Raw genomic sequence first — 18,366 nt, forward strand, 5'->3', positions numbered from 1 at the left:
AAATTCGCAAAAGAAAGAGATTTCAATTACTTGTGAGATCCGGAAGAAGGAAATAAATGTGATTTGGAAGGAAAAGTTCTTCAATTTGGTTCCTTAACACGTGAGAAATAAATGAGTTCCAGATGAAACTCACTTTGTATCGACCCCGATTTGTCGGGTGAAGTTGAAGCCAAATTCCGATGTGAAATCATCGATCCTAGTATCTTCTTAATGGAAAAAAAGGGTCAATAATCAACCAATGCAGAGGAAAATTATGTAGAAAAGAACTGAAATTTGCTTTGGAGGTGGTGAAAGCAATATATAACAGATGGAGAGGTTGAAGAAGAGGAGACGTGACCGGAGAAGAGGAGCTCGAATGAAAAACCAATAGGAACTGTTGTTGCAGTTGAGAAGAAGAGACAAAGATCGTGTGGGAGAAGTTCCATAACTGAAACACTCTTGGAAGGGAGGCTGCGAAATCGATAATTAAACCCACTGTCAACGTGGGGAGAAGAAGAAGGAAGCATGCGGTGGAGCTGAAAATGGCCAGCAATGTCCGATTAACCGTAAATAAAGAGTTGTTACGGTCCAGATTAAAAGTTGGGTGAGTTTGAAAGGCTGAGATTCATTGGACGGTTTCCTACCCACCGTCAATAATAGTATAAAGAGTTAAATGAAAGCACATGTAATGTGTATTACATAACAAATCTTGATGGTTAACCATAAGTTCTTTTTTTCATTTGTTGGCACTTTCTTCTGAGTCGGATATTCCATAGAAATTAACTTTCTTCTAAGAACACCATAGTCATTGGGGAATTTATTTTGCTTATCACCGCAATGCTGACGAAGACTGTTAAATTCAACTTCTTGTGGCTCTGTTATATCCATTAGACGTCTAGATGTTCTTTTTTTCCTCGGTACTGGTACTTGTATTGATACTGGTTGTTGTTGTGGCTGATCATTCATCATCTCTATTCTAGATGGTTTTCAAATGGCTCTAACCACCTAACCACCTACCTGAACAGATTACAAAAACAATTCAACATGATATCACAATGCTTATTTGGCCTTTTGATTCATATAACAATTTATATGGTTACAATGATGAGGAATGGTTACATGATCGACTTTTCTATGGTCATACTAGTTATTCCTAACATAACAAAGATATAACAAACAATACCCATGATCTAAAATTTGTTGTTTTTCCTTAAATATATTTTTTTAATCTTGGAATAAACAGATGGATTGAACATCAACTCTTGGAGATACAATACATTATATGAAAAAACCTCTTAAAAGTATTCATCAGTTGAAAGAACAAAATATTAAATAATATTTGGATCAATTAAAAACTTGAAATTGATGTGCATGTTTAAAAAATTCAGCATGAACGGACCACAAGTAAGGAATCCACAGGAGGCAATAATATTATTCATATTTTACCATGTTTGACCTCTGACACAAGCACACAAAAACTGGTTTTTTTCAAAAAGGTTATGATTTGTAACGAAGTCTGGATTTTTTTTATCGACAATCAACAAAATTGAAGCTATAATCATAAAAGGAAGTCTGGATTTTTTTTATCGACATATCAAATACCATTGAACAAAACTTACAAACTACTGCTGCACCGATAATGATTCGGCGAACAAGTTAGATAGATACCAGATAGGGAAAATCGAGAAGAAAAGAAGGGCTGAGGCACCGGTGTGGTTGTCGACATGATGAGTTGGAGTCGTCAGTTGAGGCAAGGCATGTGATAAGGATTTGAGATGACGGTGCGGCGGTAACGTCGCTGTTGTTGCGGTGGAGAAGAAGAGGAGGGTAAGGAGTGACAATGTGGTGTGGGGTCTGATTCTGCCTTCAAATTTGTGGCAAGATATCGAATTTTCACGTGGGTTACCTCATAAAGTTTCGGCCAAAACTACTTTAACTAGTTTAATACCCGGTAGAAGGTTGACTTGTTTAATAAAAAATAATAACTATTTTACTAATATTTTACTTTGTTCTGTATCATTGTTATGTAATTTGTAAAGATGCAGTGTACAATGACAAATCTATGAAATAAATAACATGTATAAAAATGCATTAAAAGACAATAAAATATAATAATAACAATCAATTAACACACAATTAAATGAAATTAAGTTAAAAAAATGAAATCTATTGTTTAATTCTTTTAAAATCAATTAGGTATATCATCATCGGTAGTCTTGTCGCACACGCGTGGACGCCGACGCTTCTTTGATGTTATTGAGGATCCGATACATGGTTTTTCAAAAGAATCAGCTTCAATAACATTAAAAGACGCCTAATTGTAAACTTACCAACACAACAATAAGAATCATGAGAAATAAACTTATTCTAACAGAATACCTAACAATAAAAGTTAGAAGTAAAATTATTCTCATATTTTAAGAAAAATAGAAAATTTAAAAAATATGTTATAACTTATTTGAATCTCTTCACCATCTTGTAAAGTAGAGATAGATATAGGCGGGTTACAAATATGATCTTCAATATTATTATGACCAACCTAAGTGTAAATAACGATCATAGTAATACGAAACATACCAAAAAAAATCTAATTTTAAATAAATAATAAAAAGTAACCCATACAATCTCATTCCGTCTTCTTCTGCTTCTGCAACAATGAAATTAGCTATACATTTTTGAAGACCATTATTTTCTTTAGTATCACAAGTATCGTATGTATATTAAGACAAATCAAGTTTAATACATATAAACTACATATTTTACATAACATACCACGATATGAAATAATAATTACCATTATTGAGATTGTTGATGGTATCAAATCACTACATGGTCCCCATAACGCTTAGTCTAAGAGCTCCCATTCATACTTAGGGATTTTAGAAAAACTTTCATATTCGTCTTCGACTATATAGTAATCTTTATCAATTTTTATAACCACCGTACTATTCTCATTCGTGGGAGAAATCTTATATCCCTTATCAATATGTTTTTTTGTCAATGTAGTATTTAGTTATAGTAAAAAGACGCACATAGTTTGACAACGAATTGAATTTGTTAACCTTAAAAGTAAAAATGACCTTATGACCACATAAGCTTTTGAGAAGAATTTTTTTAACCCAATTAGGATCACTGACACCCTAAGAAAACATAACAAACATATTAATATATATACAATCCCCCTACACACACATATATCTATATATATATATATATATATGTATATATATATATACACACACATATGTGTATGATATATGCATATTTACACACATAATTATACATAATATCTTAATATTTCTAATTACTTTTATGCCCTTTATTGAAAAAAGGTACTTAATTTCTTATGAATTGTGTTGTAGGGGTAAAAGACATGATTGGAGCAAAAAGGCAGCAGGAAGATAGGATTTTGAGCTAATGTTTCAAAATGAAGAAAATACACTAAACACGTCGTGGTGACCCTACCACGACGTGGTGTTTTGAAGTGACCCGATTGACTTCGAAGACTTGTGGAATACGGGATAAACACGAAGACCACGATGTGGTGGCCTCAACACATTATGGTGCTCTGACTTCGGGAAAATTATAAATAGATCACATTCTCCTCCGAATTGGGTCCTTTTTCTCTGGAAGCAATCATCACTTTTGAAGGCAAAGCACCTATTCTAAGGCTTGGAAGCAAGGAATTCGTTTATAACCTTGGAAGTAGGAGCATTGAGGCAACCAAATTCTACACTTTGACTTTTATATATATTTTTTTATCTCAAATACTATGAATTTCGAGTTTATGTCTTTGTTTGCTGAAATCATGAGCTAAAAGTCTCATGACTTTCATTTAGCCTAGGATTTATTGATTTTTTGTAGTTGAATTTATGGATTGGATTTAGTTATTTGGTTATTTGTTGATTTTGCTTATTAAAGAACCTCACATACTTTTGATAACTATTTCCTCTACTTATTGCCGAATTTGATTAAGTTAGTATGACCATCTTCCTTAGTTGAATTTGAATCTTATGATCTTGTGAATTCCAAAATTATAGGACTAGAGTTTTGAACAAAACCTAGGTTAAGTAGAAAAGTGGGTAAAAAGCTATAGGAGCTAATATATGACGACAAATCATATATTGAATTCAGTCAATAAACTAAATTGATCAATCTATTATAAGTCTAATTAACTCGAACCGAACACTAGTAAACTTGTTAGTTTGTCCGCTTTATCACCGAATAAATAATCTAGTTTGCTAAAGTATTAAGTTAGTGAACATTAAGTAATTTGGTCATCTTAGGAATCGGTAACCAAAGAAACTAAAATCCATTGCACTTCCATAAATCAACCATAATAACAAATAAATTCGAAGCTAAACGAAAGTCTCTTATTTACCTTGATTAAGTCCTCTTTATTTCTTTAGTATTAGTGTTAGCTTAATTAGTTGAGAGTTAGTTAGTTTGGTAATTTAAGTCTCCAGTCTTGCAAAACTAGAGAAAAATCCTTTCGAATTTTCTTAGTAAGTAGTTAGTGGTAGATAAAAATTAGCTAAAAATATTGTTCCCTGCGTTTGAAACATGTCGAGTGTGCTATACTATCTTCAACAAGGTACACTGCCTTAGGAAATAATTAGTCACGTTAGTAGGGTTAACTAGTGCATATTATTTTACCCATAAAGTTTTTGGCGCCGTTTCTAGGGAACGGTCCAGTTTTAGTTACTTTAAATATGGTATTTTATTAGGATTTTTTCTTTTTATTTGCTTTTAATTTTCTTTTTAAGTTTTTCTTCTTTTTGACCCACCACGTCGTGGTGTCGTAACAGTAAACCTTTATTTTTCGTTTTGTTCTTTTTATGCATTTCATTTGTTTCTTTGCAGTAGTATATGACCAGAGGAGCCAACACTCATCTGATTCCATCACTTGAAGACCCGAAGCCCCCTTTTTTAAAAACACGGAAAAACCCATAGAAGATTCTAGCACACCTAAGAAGTCACCTTTCAAGAGTCTCAAATCGGTTTTTAAGAAGAAGGGAAAGCAAGTGGGAGAATCTAGCAAGGCACCGAAGGACGAAAACACATACGAAACAGAATGGGAAGGAAGCGATAACGAATCGGAAAAAGGTAGCAATCAAGAAAGCGAACCCGAGAACATCATGTCAGACATTGTTCACATTACCATGGAAGCATAAAAGAATATAATTCGTGATGACACTGGACCGGGCTTGGTGCAACCCACCATACCAACCACTGCCACATTTGAACTCAAGGGGCACATCCTTGCTGCGTTAAAAGAGATTCCTTTCATCGTAAAGGATCATGAAGATGCTTACAAGCATCTTGATGAAGTCAACATCATTGCAAACTACTTTAACATTCTAAATGTTCCACAAGAAACGGTGTTGTTGAGGATGCTCCCTGTCACTTTCAAGGGATCTGCAAATGATTGGCTAAAGGCACTTCCACCAAGCGCGATCACGACATGGGAAAAAAATGCATGAGGAGTTTTTGGAACAATTTTTCCCACCATCCAAGGTGTCTAAGTTCAAAAAGGCTATAACTAATTTTGAACAACAAATTGGGGAGTAGATGTTTGAAGCATGGGAGCGCTACAAGGGTCTACTTCAGAATTGCCCACAAAACGATGTCAATGTGCAACAAGCAGTTTCAATCATTTACGATGGGGTGAATGTGACAACTAGGCAACTCCTTGACTCTCAAGGCCCCTTAACTAAGAAAAACCTTGCTGAAATCAAGGAGCTCATTGAAGAATTCTCTAAACACTATAGAGTACCATAACCTGCGAAATGACGTAACAAGGGGATCGGCTAATTCTATTTTTGAAGACATGTCGGCAGTTTTGGCAATGTTGCAAAACTTGGATTGAAGGATGACTAAAATGGATCAAATAATCCGTGAATTAAGGGTGGGGTGTGAAAACTGTAATGGGCCTTATCTAACTAAAGACTGTGATCTTGATCAGAATGGAAACCGAAAGGTTCAAGCTTTTTACTCGAGCGGTGATGGATATGATGAAGACTGGCGAAAACCCAATAAGAAGTGGTTACCTTATGAAGAGTACAAGAAAGCCAAGGAAGAAAAGTATCAGCAAAAAGGAAGGGGCTTTTACCAAAGAGAGGAACCAGCTCCTAAGAAGAAACCCGACTTCGAGTCAATGCTTAACCGTTTTGCTGCTGCATCTGAAAAAAGGCACGAGGAAATAGAAGCAGCAATTAGAGAGCAACAAACTATGATGAGGGAACAACAAAATCTACTCAGAAATTAGCAAGCCTCAATCTTGAACACTGAAAAAAAATTTGGGCAACTAGCTAAGCAAATCAATGAAAGATCACCGGGAGGACTTCCAGGAAATGCCGAACAAAACCCGAAGGGAAATCACATCCATGCTGTAATGACAAGAAGTGGGAAAATTATTACTCATTTGACTCCCACTAACAAAACAACCCGGATGTGGAGCAGGAAGTTCGAGAAGAAAGTCAAGGACAAGAAACTGAACAGACACCACGACGTGGCAAGAACCTGAAAAGAAAATTGTTGAACCCGTTAAGCCATACCTCCCACCACTGCCCTTCCCAAGTAGAACAATACAAGAGAAGAATGCTGAAGATTATCGGAAGTTCTTAGATCATATTAAGTCTCCTGAAATCAACATTCCATTCCTTGAGGCTTTAGCCTAAATGCCAAACTATGCCAAGTTTCTCAAGGAACTCTTAACAAACCGCAAGAAAATGGTGGGATTATCTAAATTGTATTAAATGAAACTTGTTCCGCTGCAATGCAAAACATGTTACCAAAGAAGATGGGCGATCCAGGAAGCATAACCTTACCATGCCAATTTGAGAATCTAGCAACTAGTCATGCTCTAGCAGACTTGGGAGCAAGTGTTAATTTGATGCCCTACTCATTCCTCAAGAAGCACGATCTCCCCGAACCAAGATCGGTTTGCACGATCATCCATTTAACTAACAAGACTATGACCTTCCCAAGAGGTATTTGTGAAGATTTATTAGTGAAAGTTGAGAAGTTGGTTTTTCCTGCAGATTTCATAGTATTAGTTATGGAGGAAGACGAACAAGTCCCAATCATCATTGGAAGGCTCTTCTTGAGCATTACCCGAACCTTAGTTGAAATTAGAGAATCCAAACCCACTCTCCGAGCTGGAGAAGAGGCGGTCACTTTTAGCATAAATCGAGCAATCCAACATTTAAGGATAAGTGACGATACTGCCTTTTCTGTCGATGTGTTTGATGAACTACATGAAAAAGAGCTAGGAGGGTGGAAAGAAAAAGAGACCGAGGGATTTATGGTGCTTGAAGAAGGAGATTTTGATTCCGAACTTGATATTCAAGAACTGGAGAAGCTATTGGAAGAAAGTGAGTACAATGAAGTGAAGAAAGTGTTGGATTAGTGTCTAAGTCCATAACTATTTTGGTATGTACTTGACCCGATGGTGCATGGTCCTTTTGGGCTGCCTTCACCAAAGCAACTTGATAGGATGAATTATGGAGAGAGAAGATTAATTATGATTTATTAATATATTATGAGAATAATATATTAAAGGAGAAATCATATTGTTTAATTAATATTAGTCAAGAATTAATTGATAATTAATTTTGTGGCTAAAAGAGATTAATAAAACTTAAGGGACTGGAACTGTAATTATAAGATGATTGCATTTGGGCTATGGATTACCTTGGGATAATTGGTTGGATGAATTCTATGGGGAAACCCATTAGAAATGGTCCAAGGGATATTCTAAAAAAGTCCATGGGCTGCTTAGGGCTTAAGCAGTCAAATTAGGGTTTCCTAGTTGAAAACCCTAATAGCCTACATGTATATATACTACCCTTAAGCCCCAAAAACGTGGCTAAGAGTTCCACTAGGGTTTCTGGATGTTTTGGGCAGCCTCCTCTCTCCTTATTCTTCATCCTCTTGCTCTTGGTGTTTGTGAGCCATTAGAGGAGTGACAATTGTGACTCTAAGCTTTCTAAAGTCATTACAAGGAGGATTTGAGATTGTTATTGCTACATAACAATCAAAGGTAATTCTCTAAACCCTAATTTCAGTTTATAATATGTTAGATATAAGATTGTAAGTCTTGGATACATTGCATGTACAATACAGAAACCTAGATCCAAGCATTAGGGTTTGCATGAGCACATAGCATGTTCTTATGGCTAAAACCCATCAGTGGTATCAGAGCCTTGATTGGTTTCTGTCGTATGTGATGCTATGTTGAATTATTAACTAAAAATCGAATTCTGGCCTTCTGTTCGAACTGACTCGGCGAGTCACTACATGGACTTGACGAGTCTGCCCTACTCGGCGAGTTCCAATGTGTGACTCGGCGAGTCGGAGCGTCAGACAGAGGGAATTTCAGATTTTATTACTATTTTGCTTAAGGATAATTACCATATTCGTTTTAAACTTATAAAATACGATTTTTAATCTTTCTAAAAGATTATCCTTGCCTAAACACAAGATAATTACCAATTGATTAGATAATAACTTCCTTATATGATTAAACATTGATTATTTGTATTAATTGGGTAACTTATCTTGCAAGAAATTGAAATTAGGTCAAATATATATAATGACAAAATTAATTGTTTAATTTCTATTATTTGTTATTTGATCCTTGTGTTGTGAAAAAGTTTCATTTGTGCCCATGTAAGTTTTATGGTTTAAATTTGAACTTAAAGGTTTTGTTTTGAAATTTAAATAGTTGAAACCCTTGATGTTTTAAAATGTTTCAAAACTTTCCCTCAAGTTTTGGAATTTAAAAGTTGATTAAAAGTTTAATTTAGAAATGTTAAATTCTAAAGCCCTAGAATTGTTTTGAAAAGTTTAAATCACACCCTTATGGTTTTATTAATTAATTAAGGTGTATAATTAAAAGAGATTTAATAAATCCATAAATTTTTGGTTCACATTTAGTTAAATTAAAACTATAATTTATTAAATTAGACCACCTAGTATTTTAAAAGTGTAAAATACACCCTATACTATATACAACATTAAAAGTCTAGTATTATATATGTATGAGTAAACAGTCAGTCTTACCCTTAGTAGGCCTCATTCACGAAGTTGGTGTATAAGGGGTGTTTAAGGAAATTGCCTATAAAATGGTGATTGAATGGGTATCCACTCTTACCCACCGCACTGTTGACTAGTGGAGGGTCGTTAGCCGAACGGGTAGGATAGGACAAAAACCTTCCATTATAAGTATAATGAAGTACAAAAGTAACTAAATGCTTTTACAAATTCCCAATCTTAGTTACTTTAGGCAAAAGTGAATTTATGCAACTCCATGAAATTACACTTTGTGCCCTTGTGAAGACGTTAGTGGAGCATGTGTGGTTAACCGGCACACTAAATGGTTCTAAGCAAAGGTAGCAAAGGTAGCAAAGGGTGACTCAATGTTTGTCATAATTCGGTGGAGCGTGTGTGGTTAACCGGCACATCGAATAGGTGACTGTAACATGTGGGGGCACCATGTAAGTCTGCATGGTTATTCACACCCGCTTTGTGATCCTCGGTATCCCAGTCACAAACTAGAGGGGCATATCGAGATTTAAACATGCCATTGAAAAGTTTAATGAATCTCAAAAGATCTAGGAATTTTTAATAGATTTAAAACTTAAATTTCTTTTTCGTTTTTCATGGTGGAAATTAGTGAATCGTCATTCACTTACCTTCAAATATTCTGCAACTAGATTATGGCATCCTTTTTCTAGGTTGTAGAGTATTGTGTTGGGTCCTAGCCTTAATATCTCATTTGGGTGATTTATTAAGGACTCAATCAATCAACTAACTTGAATTTAATTTTTCTCCCGTTTTGTAGATGTCAAAGTATGACAACTATGGTCTTCCCAAATCCCATGGAACAAGCTTTTCACATGAAGATGATATTCCATGATTTGATCGAGGAACATGAGATAATGCTTCACTTCCTCCACCTCCTCATATTGTTCTCCCTAACCCACGAGTTCATAAGATTGAAAAATTCAAACTCACTCAATTAAGTGTAAGTCTCAGTTGATTGAAAGAGTTTCAATCAATAGCAGAACGAATAAGAAGAATCAAATAGGCAGAAAGATAAAAGTTTCTCTATTCTAAGAAGAAGGGAGAGTACCTTTTATTATGTTTTATGATAGGTCTTAATGATTAAGAACCATATCTCAATTGATCCTCTAAATGAGTCTTAGTGCAATTGTATGTCTAAGAAGAGGAATCAAGAATTGAAGAAATGGTTAAATCAAGAAGTCAATCATACTTCGTTCCAAAACAAGTCTTAGAGTTAAGATTGTGACATTGAGTGACAAGTCTTAAGAAGGTTTATAACATTCATCAAATGTGGAATTTGAAAAAGTTTTCTTATTTTTTGAAGTCTGAAAGTTGTGATGTCTTGGATAAGACAAAGACCAACTAGAACCAATTTTGTGAAGTGTTTGTGTTGATAAAAGCTACACTAACTCTTGAATATTTGTTTGTCAAGAAATGTTTGTTGACAAGAGAATCTTATAGGTCAAGGAGTCAGTGGGAGTCTTAATGGTATTGAAAGGTTTCAAGAACTAATCAAGAATAAACCTTATCAATCATCACTAGCACACGACTTGAGGTTTACAACCTATCGTGTTGACACTATCTTGTTTCTGTGCCGTTCCAGTTGAGTTAATTATGCATGAGAGTTCTATGAGTTCTCATTTAAATGCATAAAAGGCAAGGACCTTAATCAATGAAAAGTACATTGATAAGAAAGGATGAGCTGCTTAACTACTTGGAAAACATGGTGGGCACTCGTGTTACCATAAGGCAAGAAATCAAGATTAAGAAAGTTCGGTCCATATGAGTTTGGATTTGTCGCAAACTTTGGTTTTGGGCAAATTCGCATGAATAGGAACACATACACCATTAAAATCTAAGTGTCATAAGATTCCCCTCCTTCATGAAAATGACTGTGAGGAAATGCTTTCACTAAGAGAGATTTTAAGAAGATAGTGATTGTGAAATTGTATTCTCGAATTCGATTATGGTTACGGTATCCCTTTCCATAATTCGAATTGTGAGGTTTGGAAATTAGTATAAATTTTTTAGACACACATATGAGTTATCTAAGGCAAAGGTGTATAAGTTTAAGAAGCTTAGATAAAGGATTATCATGTCAAAGCTAGTGGGAGCATAAGTGTTATGCTTATTTGATAATAATCATCATGATAGTGGGAGCATAAATGTTGTGCTTGTATGATTATTAAAACAAGTATTGCAAGTTATCAATATTAATTATAGAAAACAAGAGTTATACTTTGCAAAGTTGTAAGGGTTGAATGGTTGTTTTGCTATAATTAAGGGAGAGAATATTATGCTTCATTTCAAATCTAAAGGCTTAGGTTGTGGAATGTTAATAAATTTAGTCAAGGATACATAGTGTTATGGCATTGTTCGAATTGTGAGAGCGTGGCACATTAAATATTATGGCAGAAGATTGATAAAGTATCATATCTTTATGTAAGACATTATGCATTGTATCCCATACGCTTTGGGTATAGGCTTGATTGCTAGTGCTATTATATTTGACCATTCTAAAATTTTCCAAATGTATAGCGCATTTAGAGGGAAAAAGGACTAGAATCGGTTTTGACTAAAATAATTAAACAACTATCAAAGGACGATCCAAAGCTCGCTGAGTATTGGTCGCTTGTGAGTAGTTGGAAGTATGGTATTGGATGGACCATATCGACATTATTATGAATAGATAAGATTCTATTAAGAATAAGTTGTCGTATGGCAAAATATGGAAATGTTTCCATATTGGGAGTTGGATATTGAGAATCTATGTCTGGATTAGAAACTTTTATGCAAGAAGGATGTTCGAAGGAATGTACTTTGAATGACAGACATCATATCTATAGAATTGCTTCTGATAGAGAATGGCCAAGTCTTGATGATTTTGAGCTATGAATTTAAGAAAGGATCATTGCATAAAATGTTAGAATCTAGCATATTCTATAAGTGGCAAGAATTTGATATTTTTATACTTATGATAAGGATTGGGAGTTGTGAAATGAGTATGATTGGAACTGTGTTCATTTGATCTATTTCACAAAGTAAGGACCGTAGGTAAACATTGTGTGCATGCTAAGAGCATGGGACAATTGTTGTTATACTTCAAGTAAGAAGTTGATTACCCGAAACAACAAATAATGAGTAATCAATACTGTGATTAAAATAAAATGTTTTATTTATACCCAGAGTTTGGGGCCATATGGGATTAGTATTATTCTTGTGTTTCACTTTTCATGTTTTGACTTCCTGAATAATTAAATTGATTCGGAACAATCAAATTATTCGAACGGACCACAGTCATTCATATGTTGGAAGTAGGTATGAATGAAGACTGTCGTAAATTGGTGTGTGGATTGTCTAAAGTGTATTAGACATAAGCAAATGTTTCCTATATTAGACATAAGCATATGTTGGAAGTAGGTATGAATGAAGTCTGTCGTAAATTGGTGTGTGGATTGTCTAAAGTGTATTAGACATAAGCAAATGTTTCCTGCAACGTTCATGAATGCTTATGAATATGATTTGAGCATTGTATTAAACCCATGCTCACTTGGATCACTTCATGGATTTTATCATGAGTGATTGGTGAGACGATAACATCTTATATTCTTGAAACCGAGATGTGTGAGTTGTATCTTATGAGTCGGTTACACATTGATAAAATGTAAATGCACCAGTAACTTGGTGTCATAAAACATATTGTTGTGTGTGATTCGGTGAGTGAGTGCAAGAAAGCATTGAATCAAAGTTTATCCGTTCCTTTTATCCAAAGTAGGATGAAACCGATATCTGTGGGCCCCTCGATGATTTAGTGATGACACTAAGTGCTTGGCCAAGCTGGGACTAATTAGATGTTTTCAATTGTAGTCTGTTGTCAGTCGTCATAAATCGGAAATCGAGAAACAGCACATAGATAGAAAGAATTATTTAAATCCATGTCTCAGTCTATACGATATCTAGAATGGAGGAATATATGATCCCTTATCTAAAGGACGCGTATTTGATAAGATCAGAGTTGACAACGGCTTTTGAAAGCTACGATTGCAGATCAGGATCTGAAGTCATACGCAGAATAGTTATTAGACTTATCCAAGTGGGAGACTGTTGGATTAGTGTCTAAGTCCATAACTACTTTGGTATGTACTTGACCCGATGGTGCATGGTCCTTTTGGGTTGCCTTCACCAAAACAACTTGATAAGATGAATTATGGAGAGAGAAGATTAATTATGATTTATTAATATATTATGAGAATAATATATTAAAGGAGAAATCATATTGTTTAATTAATATTAGTCAAAAATTAATTGATAATTAATTTTGTGGCTAAAAGAGATTAACTAAACTTAAGGGACTGGAACTGTAATTATAAGATAATTGCATTTGGGCTATGGATTACCTTGGGATAACAGGTTGGATGAATTCTATGGGGAAACCCATTAGAAATCATCCAAGGGATAATCTAAAAGAGTCTATGGGCTGCTTAGGGCTTAAGCAGTCAAATTAGGGTTTCCTAGTTGAAAACCCTAATAGCCTACATGTATATATAGTACCCTTAAGCCCCAAAAACGTGGCTAAGAGTTCCACTAGGGTTTCTGGACGTTTTGGGCAGCCTCCTCTCTCCTTATTCTTCATCCTCTTGCTCTTGGTGTTTGTGAACCATTAGAGGAGTGACAATTGTGACTCTAAGCTTTCTAAAGTCATTACAAGGAGGATTTAAGATTGTTATTGATGGGTTTTGGTCATAAGACATCCTATGTGCTCATACGAACCCTAATGCTTGGATCTAGGTTTCTCTATTGTACATGCTTTGAATCCAAGACTATAAACCCTAATTCTAGCATATGGAAATCAATATTAACATATAATTAGGTTTAAGATGTTACCTTGATTGTTATGTTGCAATAACAATCCCAATTCTTCCTTGAATTGACTTTGAAAGGCTTAGAGTCACAAGTGTCACTCCTCTAATGGCTTACAAACACTAAGAGCAAGTGGAGAAGGTATAAAGAGAGAGGAGAGAGGTAGAAATTCGTCCTTAGATGCTCTAGGGATCAAGTGCACGAAACCCTAAGGCCTTAGGGGTCTTTATATAGGGTTGGGATTAGGGTTTCAGTCCTTATCCTTATCTAGTTACTTGCCCATCAAGCAACCATAAGATAAGCCTTGAAAATCCCTATCTCTTGGACCTTGGACGATTTTAAGGATATCCTTATCCTTGAATTCGTCCATCCTTTAACAAGGATAGCCATTGCCCTATTTTGCAACTATCACATAATTACAATTCAACCCCTCTAGTTTAATTAATTACACTTGATCACAAAATTAATTCTTAATTAATTATTGACCAATATTAATTAAACAAATATGATTTCTCCTTTAATATATTATTCTTATAACATATTAATAAATCATAATAACCTCTCTCTTTATTTATTTCTCCAATGAAGTTGCTTTGGTGAAGGCAACCCAAAAGGATCATGCACCATCGGGTCAAATACATACCAAAATAGTTATGGACTTAGACACTAATCCAACAGTCTCCCACTTGGATAAGTCTAATAACTATTATGCGTATGACTTCAGATCCTGATCTGCAATCGTAGCTTTCCAAAGCCGCTTTCAACTCTGATCCTATCAGTTACACGTGTCCTTAAGATAAGGGATCATATATTCCTCCATTCTAGATATCATATAAGATATGATTTCAAATCATTCTCTTTGTACTATATCTCGATTTCCGATTTATGATGACTGACTAATTGAACAAATCAAATTAGCCCTAGCCCGGCCGAGCATTTACGTTTGTCATCACAAAATCATCGAGGGGCCCAAAGATATCGCTTTTATCCTTCTTTGGATAAAAGGAACGGATAAACTTTGATACAATGCTTGCTTGCACTTACTCACCGAATCACACACAACAATATGTTTTATAACACCAAGTTACTATTGCGTTTACATATTATCAATGTGCAACCGATCCGCAAGATACAACTTACACATCTAGGTTTCAAGAATATAAGATGTTATCGTCTCACCAATCACTCGCGATACAATCCATGGAGTGATCCAAGTGAGCATGGGTTTGATCCAATGCTCAAATCATATTCATAAGCACTCATGAACGTTGCAGCAAACATTTGCTTATGTCTAATACTCTTTTAGACAATCCACACACCAGTTCACGACAGTCTTCATTCATATCTACTTCCAACATATGAACGACTGTGGCCCGTTTGAATAATTCGATTATTCTTAATAAATTCAATTATTCTGGATGTCAAAACATGCAAATGTGAAACACAAGAATAATACTAATCCCATATGGCCTCAAACCTTTGAGTATAAATAAAACATCTTTTATTTATCACCATATCAATTACTCATTATTTGTCGTTTCGGGTAATCAACTTCTTACTTGAATTACAACACTTGTCCCATGCTCCTAGCATGCACACAATGTTTACCTATGGCTCTTACTTTGTGAAATAGATCATATTGAACACATTTCCAATCATTCTCATTTCACAACTCGTAATCCTTTTCCATAAGTTTAAGAATATCAAATTCTTGCCACTTATAGAGTATGCTAGATTCTAACATTTTATGCAACGATCCTTTCGTAATGTCACTATACCAAAGTCACAAAGACTATTGCCAATGATATTACAAAGTCCTCTATCGGAGATTGTTACAAGACAATTCCTTAGATATGATGTCTCTCACTCAAAGTACTTTCCTTTGAACATCCTTTTGCATAAAAGTTTCTAATCTTAGACGTAGATTTTTCAATATTCAATTCCCAATATGGACACGCTTCCATATTTTCCATATGACATCTCATTCTTAATAGAATCTTATCTATTCATAATAATGTCGATATGGTCCATCCAATATGGAAACATTTCCATATTTTCCAATACTATACTTCCAACTGCTCACAAGTGACCAATCCTCGTCGAACTTTGGATTGTCCTTTGATAGTTGTTTAATTATTTTAGTCAAAACTGATTCTAGTCCATTTTCCCTCTAAATGCGCTAGACATTTTGAAAATTTTAGAATGGTCAAACATTAAAACATTTGCTATCGATCCTATACCCGAAGCGTATGGGACACGACGCATAATGTTTTATTTGCTATGTTCTCAAAATTCGAATTGTGAAGAGGAATGCCGTAATCATAATCGAAATTTATTTGACTAAATTTATTAACATTTCTCAACCTAATCCTTTAGATTTGAAATGAAGCATAATATTGTCTCCCTTAATTATGGCAAAACAACTATTCCATCCTTACAACTTTGCAAAAAATGACTGTTGTTTTCTATAATTAATATTGACAACTTGCAATACTTTCCTTAATAATCATACAATCATAACTTTTATGCTCCCACTATCATGATGATTATTATAAAACATAACACTTATGCTCCCACTAGCTTCGACATGTATTCACAAACATCTTAACTTTCAGAAAAAACAATACCTATTGAATTTCATAAATCCATGTTTCTAATACTTAATGCTTTGATAATCTTTTATCAAGGCTTCTTGAACTTATACACCTTTGCCTTAGATAGTTCATATGTGTGTCTAAACAATTAAGACTAATTGCCAAACCTCACAATTCAAATCATGGAAAAGGATACCGTAACCATAATCGAATTTGAGAATGCAATTTTACAATCACTATCTTCTTAAAATCTTTCTTAGTGAAAGCATTTCCTCACAATCATTTTCATGAAGGAGGAAATCTTATGACACTTAGATTTAATGGTGTATGTGTTCCCATCCATGTGAATTTACGACAAATTCAAACTCATATGGACCGAACTTTCTTAATCTTGATTTCTTGCCTTATGGTAGCACAGCTGCCTACCATGTCTTCCAAGTAGTTAAGCAGCTCACCCTTTCCTATCAATGTACCTTTCATTGATTAAGGTGCCTTGTCTTTTATGCGTTCAAAATGAGAACTCATAGAACTCACATGCATAATTAACTCAATTTGAAGAGCACAGAAACAAAATAATGTCAACACGATAGGTTGTAAACCTCAACTCGTGTGCTAGTGATGATCGATAAGGTCTATTTTGATTTGTTCTTGAAACCTTTCAAGACCTTTAAGACTCCCACTGACTCCTTGACATATAAGATTCTCTTGCCAATAAACATTTCTTGACAAACAAATATTCAAGAGTTAGTGTAGTTTTATCAAAACACTTCATAAGTCGGTCCTAGTTGGTCTTTATCTTATCCAAGACATCACAACTTTCCACATTTGATGAATGTTATAAACCTTTAATACTTTTCACTCATTGTCACAATCTTAACTCTAAGACTTGTTTTGGAACGAAGTATGATTGACTTCTTGATTTAACCATTTCTTCAATTCTTGATTCCTCTTCTTAGACATACAATTGTACTAAGACTTATTTAGAGGATCAATTGAGATATGGTTCTTAATCATTGAGACCTATCATAAAGCATAAAAGGTACTCTCCCATCTTCTTAGAATGGATAAACTTTTATCTTTCTGCCTACTTGATTCTTCTTATTCGTTCTGCTATTGATCTAAACCCTTTAATCAATTTAGAATTACACTTAATCTTGTAAGTATAATCATATTTACTAAACCTTTAGTAAATCATGACGAATATCTTTATTACTCTTATGGTGGACTTGATCAACACGCAACTTTGTGTATTCGATCTCCAACTCCTTCACTTGACACTTTGTCAATGAATTAGTCTAATTTCCAAATATGAAATTTCTCATTCATCGTGCAACCAAGTTGCATGATTCCAAATTTCTGTCCAATTGAAACTTGGGCGATGAGAAACTATCCCTATTTGGTAAATTCTCGACTTTTCCATGAACACCATAAATAAGAATCATATCAATTTGTTGTATAAATAAGAAAACACCAATTTTCATAACGATTTCATTGCAAGGAAATAAACAAATAAATAAGTCAAAATTTATTTTATTTATAAAAGCAGCGGAAAACATTTGTCCTTACAATGCAAAATCCATTGAAAACTATGTATTTTAAAAGAAAATTTTCTAACAACTCTATCATAACTATCTAAGCTCAAAATCTAATCTTCAAGTCCATGCGATCAAGATCCATTCCTTGTGATTAGATTCATCTTGCTCTTTCACCAAGCTTCTTTTGTTTTCACCGATCCTGTAAAACATTCAAATGCAATCTTATCACATTATGTATTAAGAATTAATGAATAGGAACTTAATGGAGTTAGACAGTGGATTTTACCTGAAGCGCAGCCATACTCTTTGACTCTCCCATCTTCTGGACT

General features: G+C 34.4%; 1 protein-coding gene and 1 non-coding gene across 2 annotated transcripts; one reads left to right on the forward strand and one right to left on the reverse strand.

The window, feature by feature from the left end:
• Positions 1-5,502: 5,502 nt before the first annotated feature.
• LOC145077469 (small nucleolar RNA R71) lies at positions 5,503-5,609 on the reverse strand. Its single transcript, XR_013693211.1, has one exon. It is a non-coding gene; the product is annotated as a small nucleolar RNA R71 (small nucleolar RNA).
• A 1,148-nt stretch (positions 5,610-6,757) lies between these two features.
• LOC145076481 (uncharacterized) lies at positions 6,758-7,390 on the forward strand. Its single transcript, XM_079022343.1, has one exon. It carries the CDS (start codon positions 6,758-6,760, stop codon positions 7,388-7,390), a length of 633 nt encoding a protein of 210 aa, XP_078878469.1.
• Positions 7,391-18,366: the final 10,976 nt, after the last annotated feature.

This window comes from Lactuca serriola, chromosome 9 (assembly GCF_051521515.1).
Source record: "Lactuca serriola cultivar US96UC23 chromosome 9, Lser_US96UC23_V15, whole genome shotgun sequence".
Classification (NCBI taxonomy): Eukaryota; Viridiplantae; Streptophyta; class Magnoliopsida; order Asterales; family Asteraceae; genus Lactuca; species Lactuca serriola.

Bases quoted from the DNA above. Each gene is read 5' to 3' on its own strand.
- LOC145076481 (XM_079022343.1), top strand. From the start codon at position 6,758: ATGCAAAACATGTTACCAAAGAAGATGGGCGATCCAGGAAGCATAACC.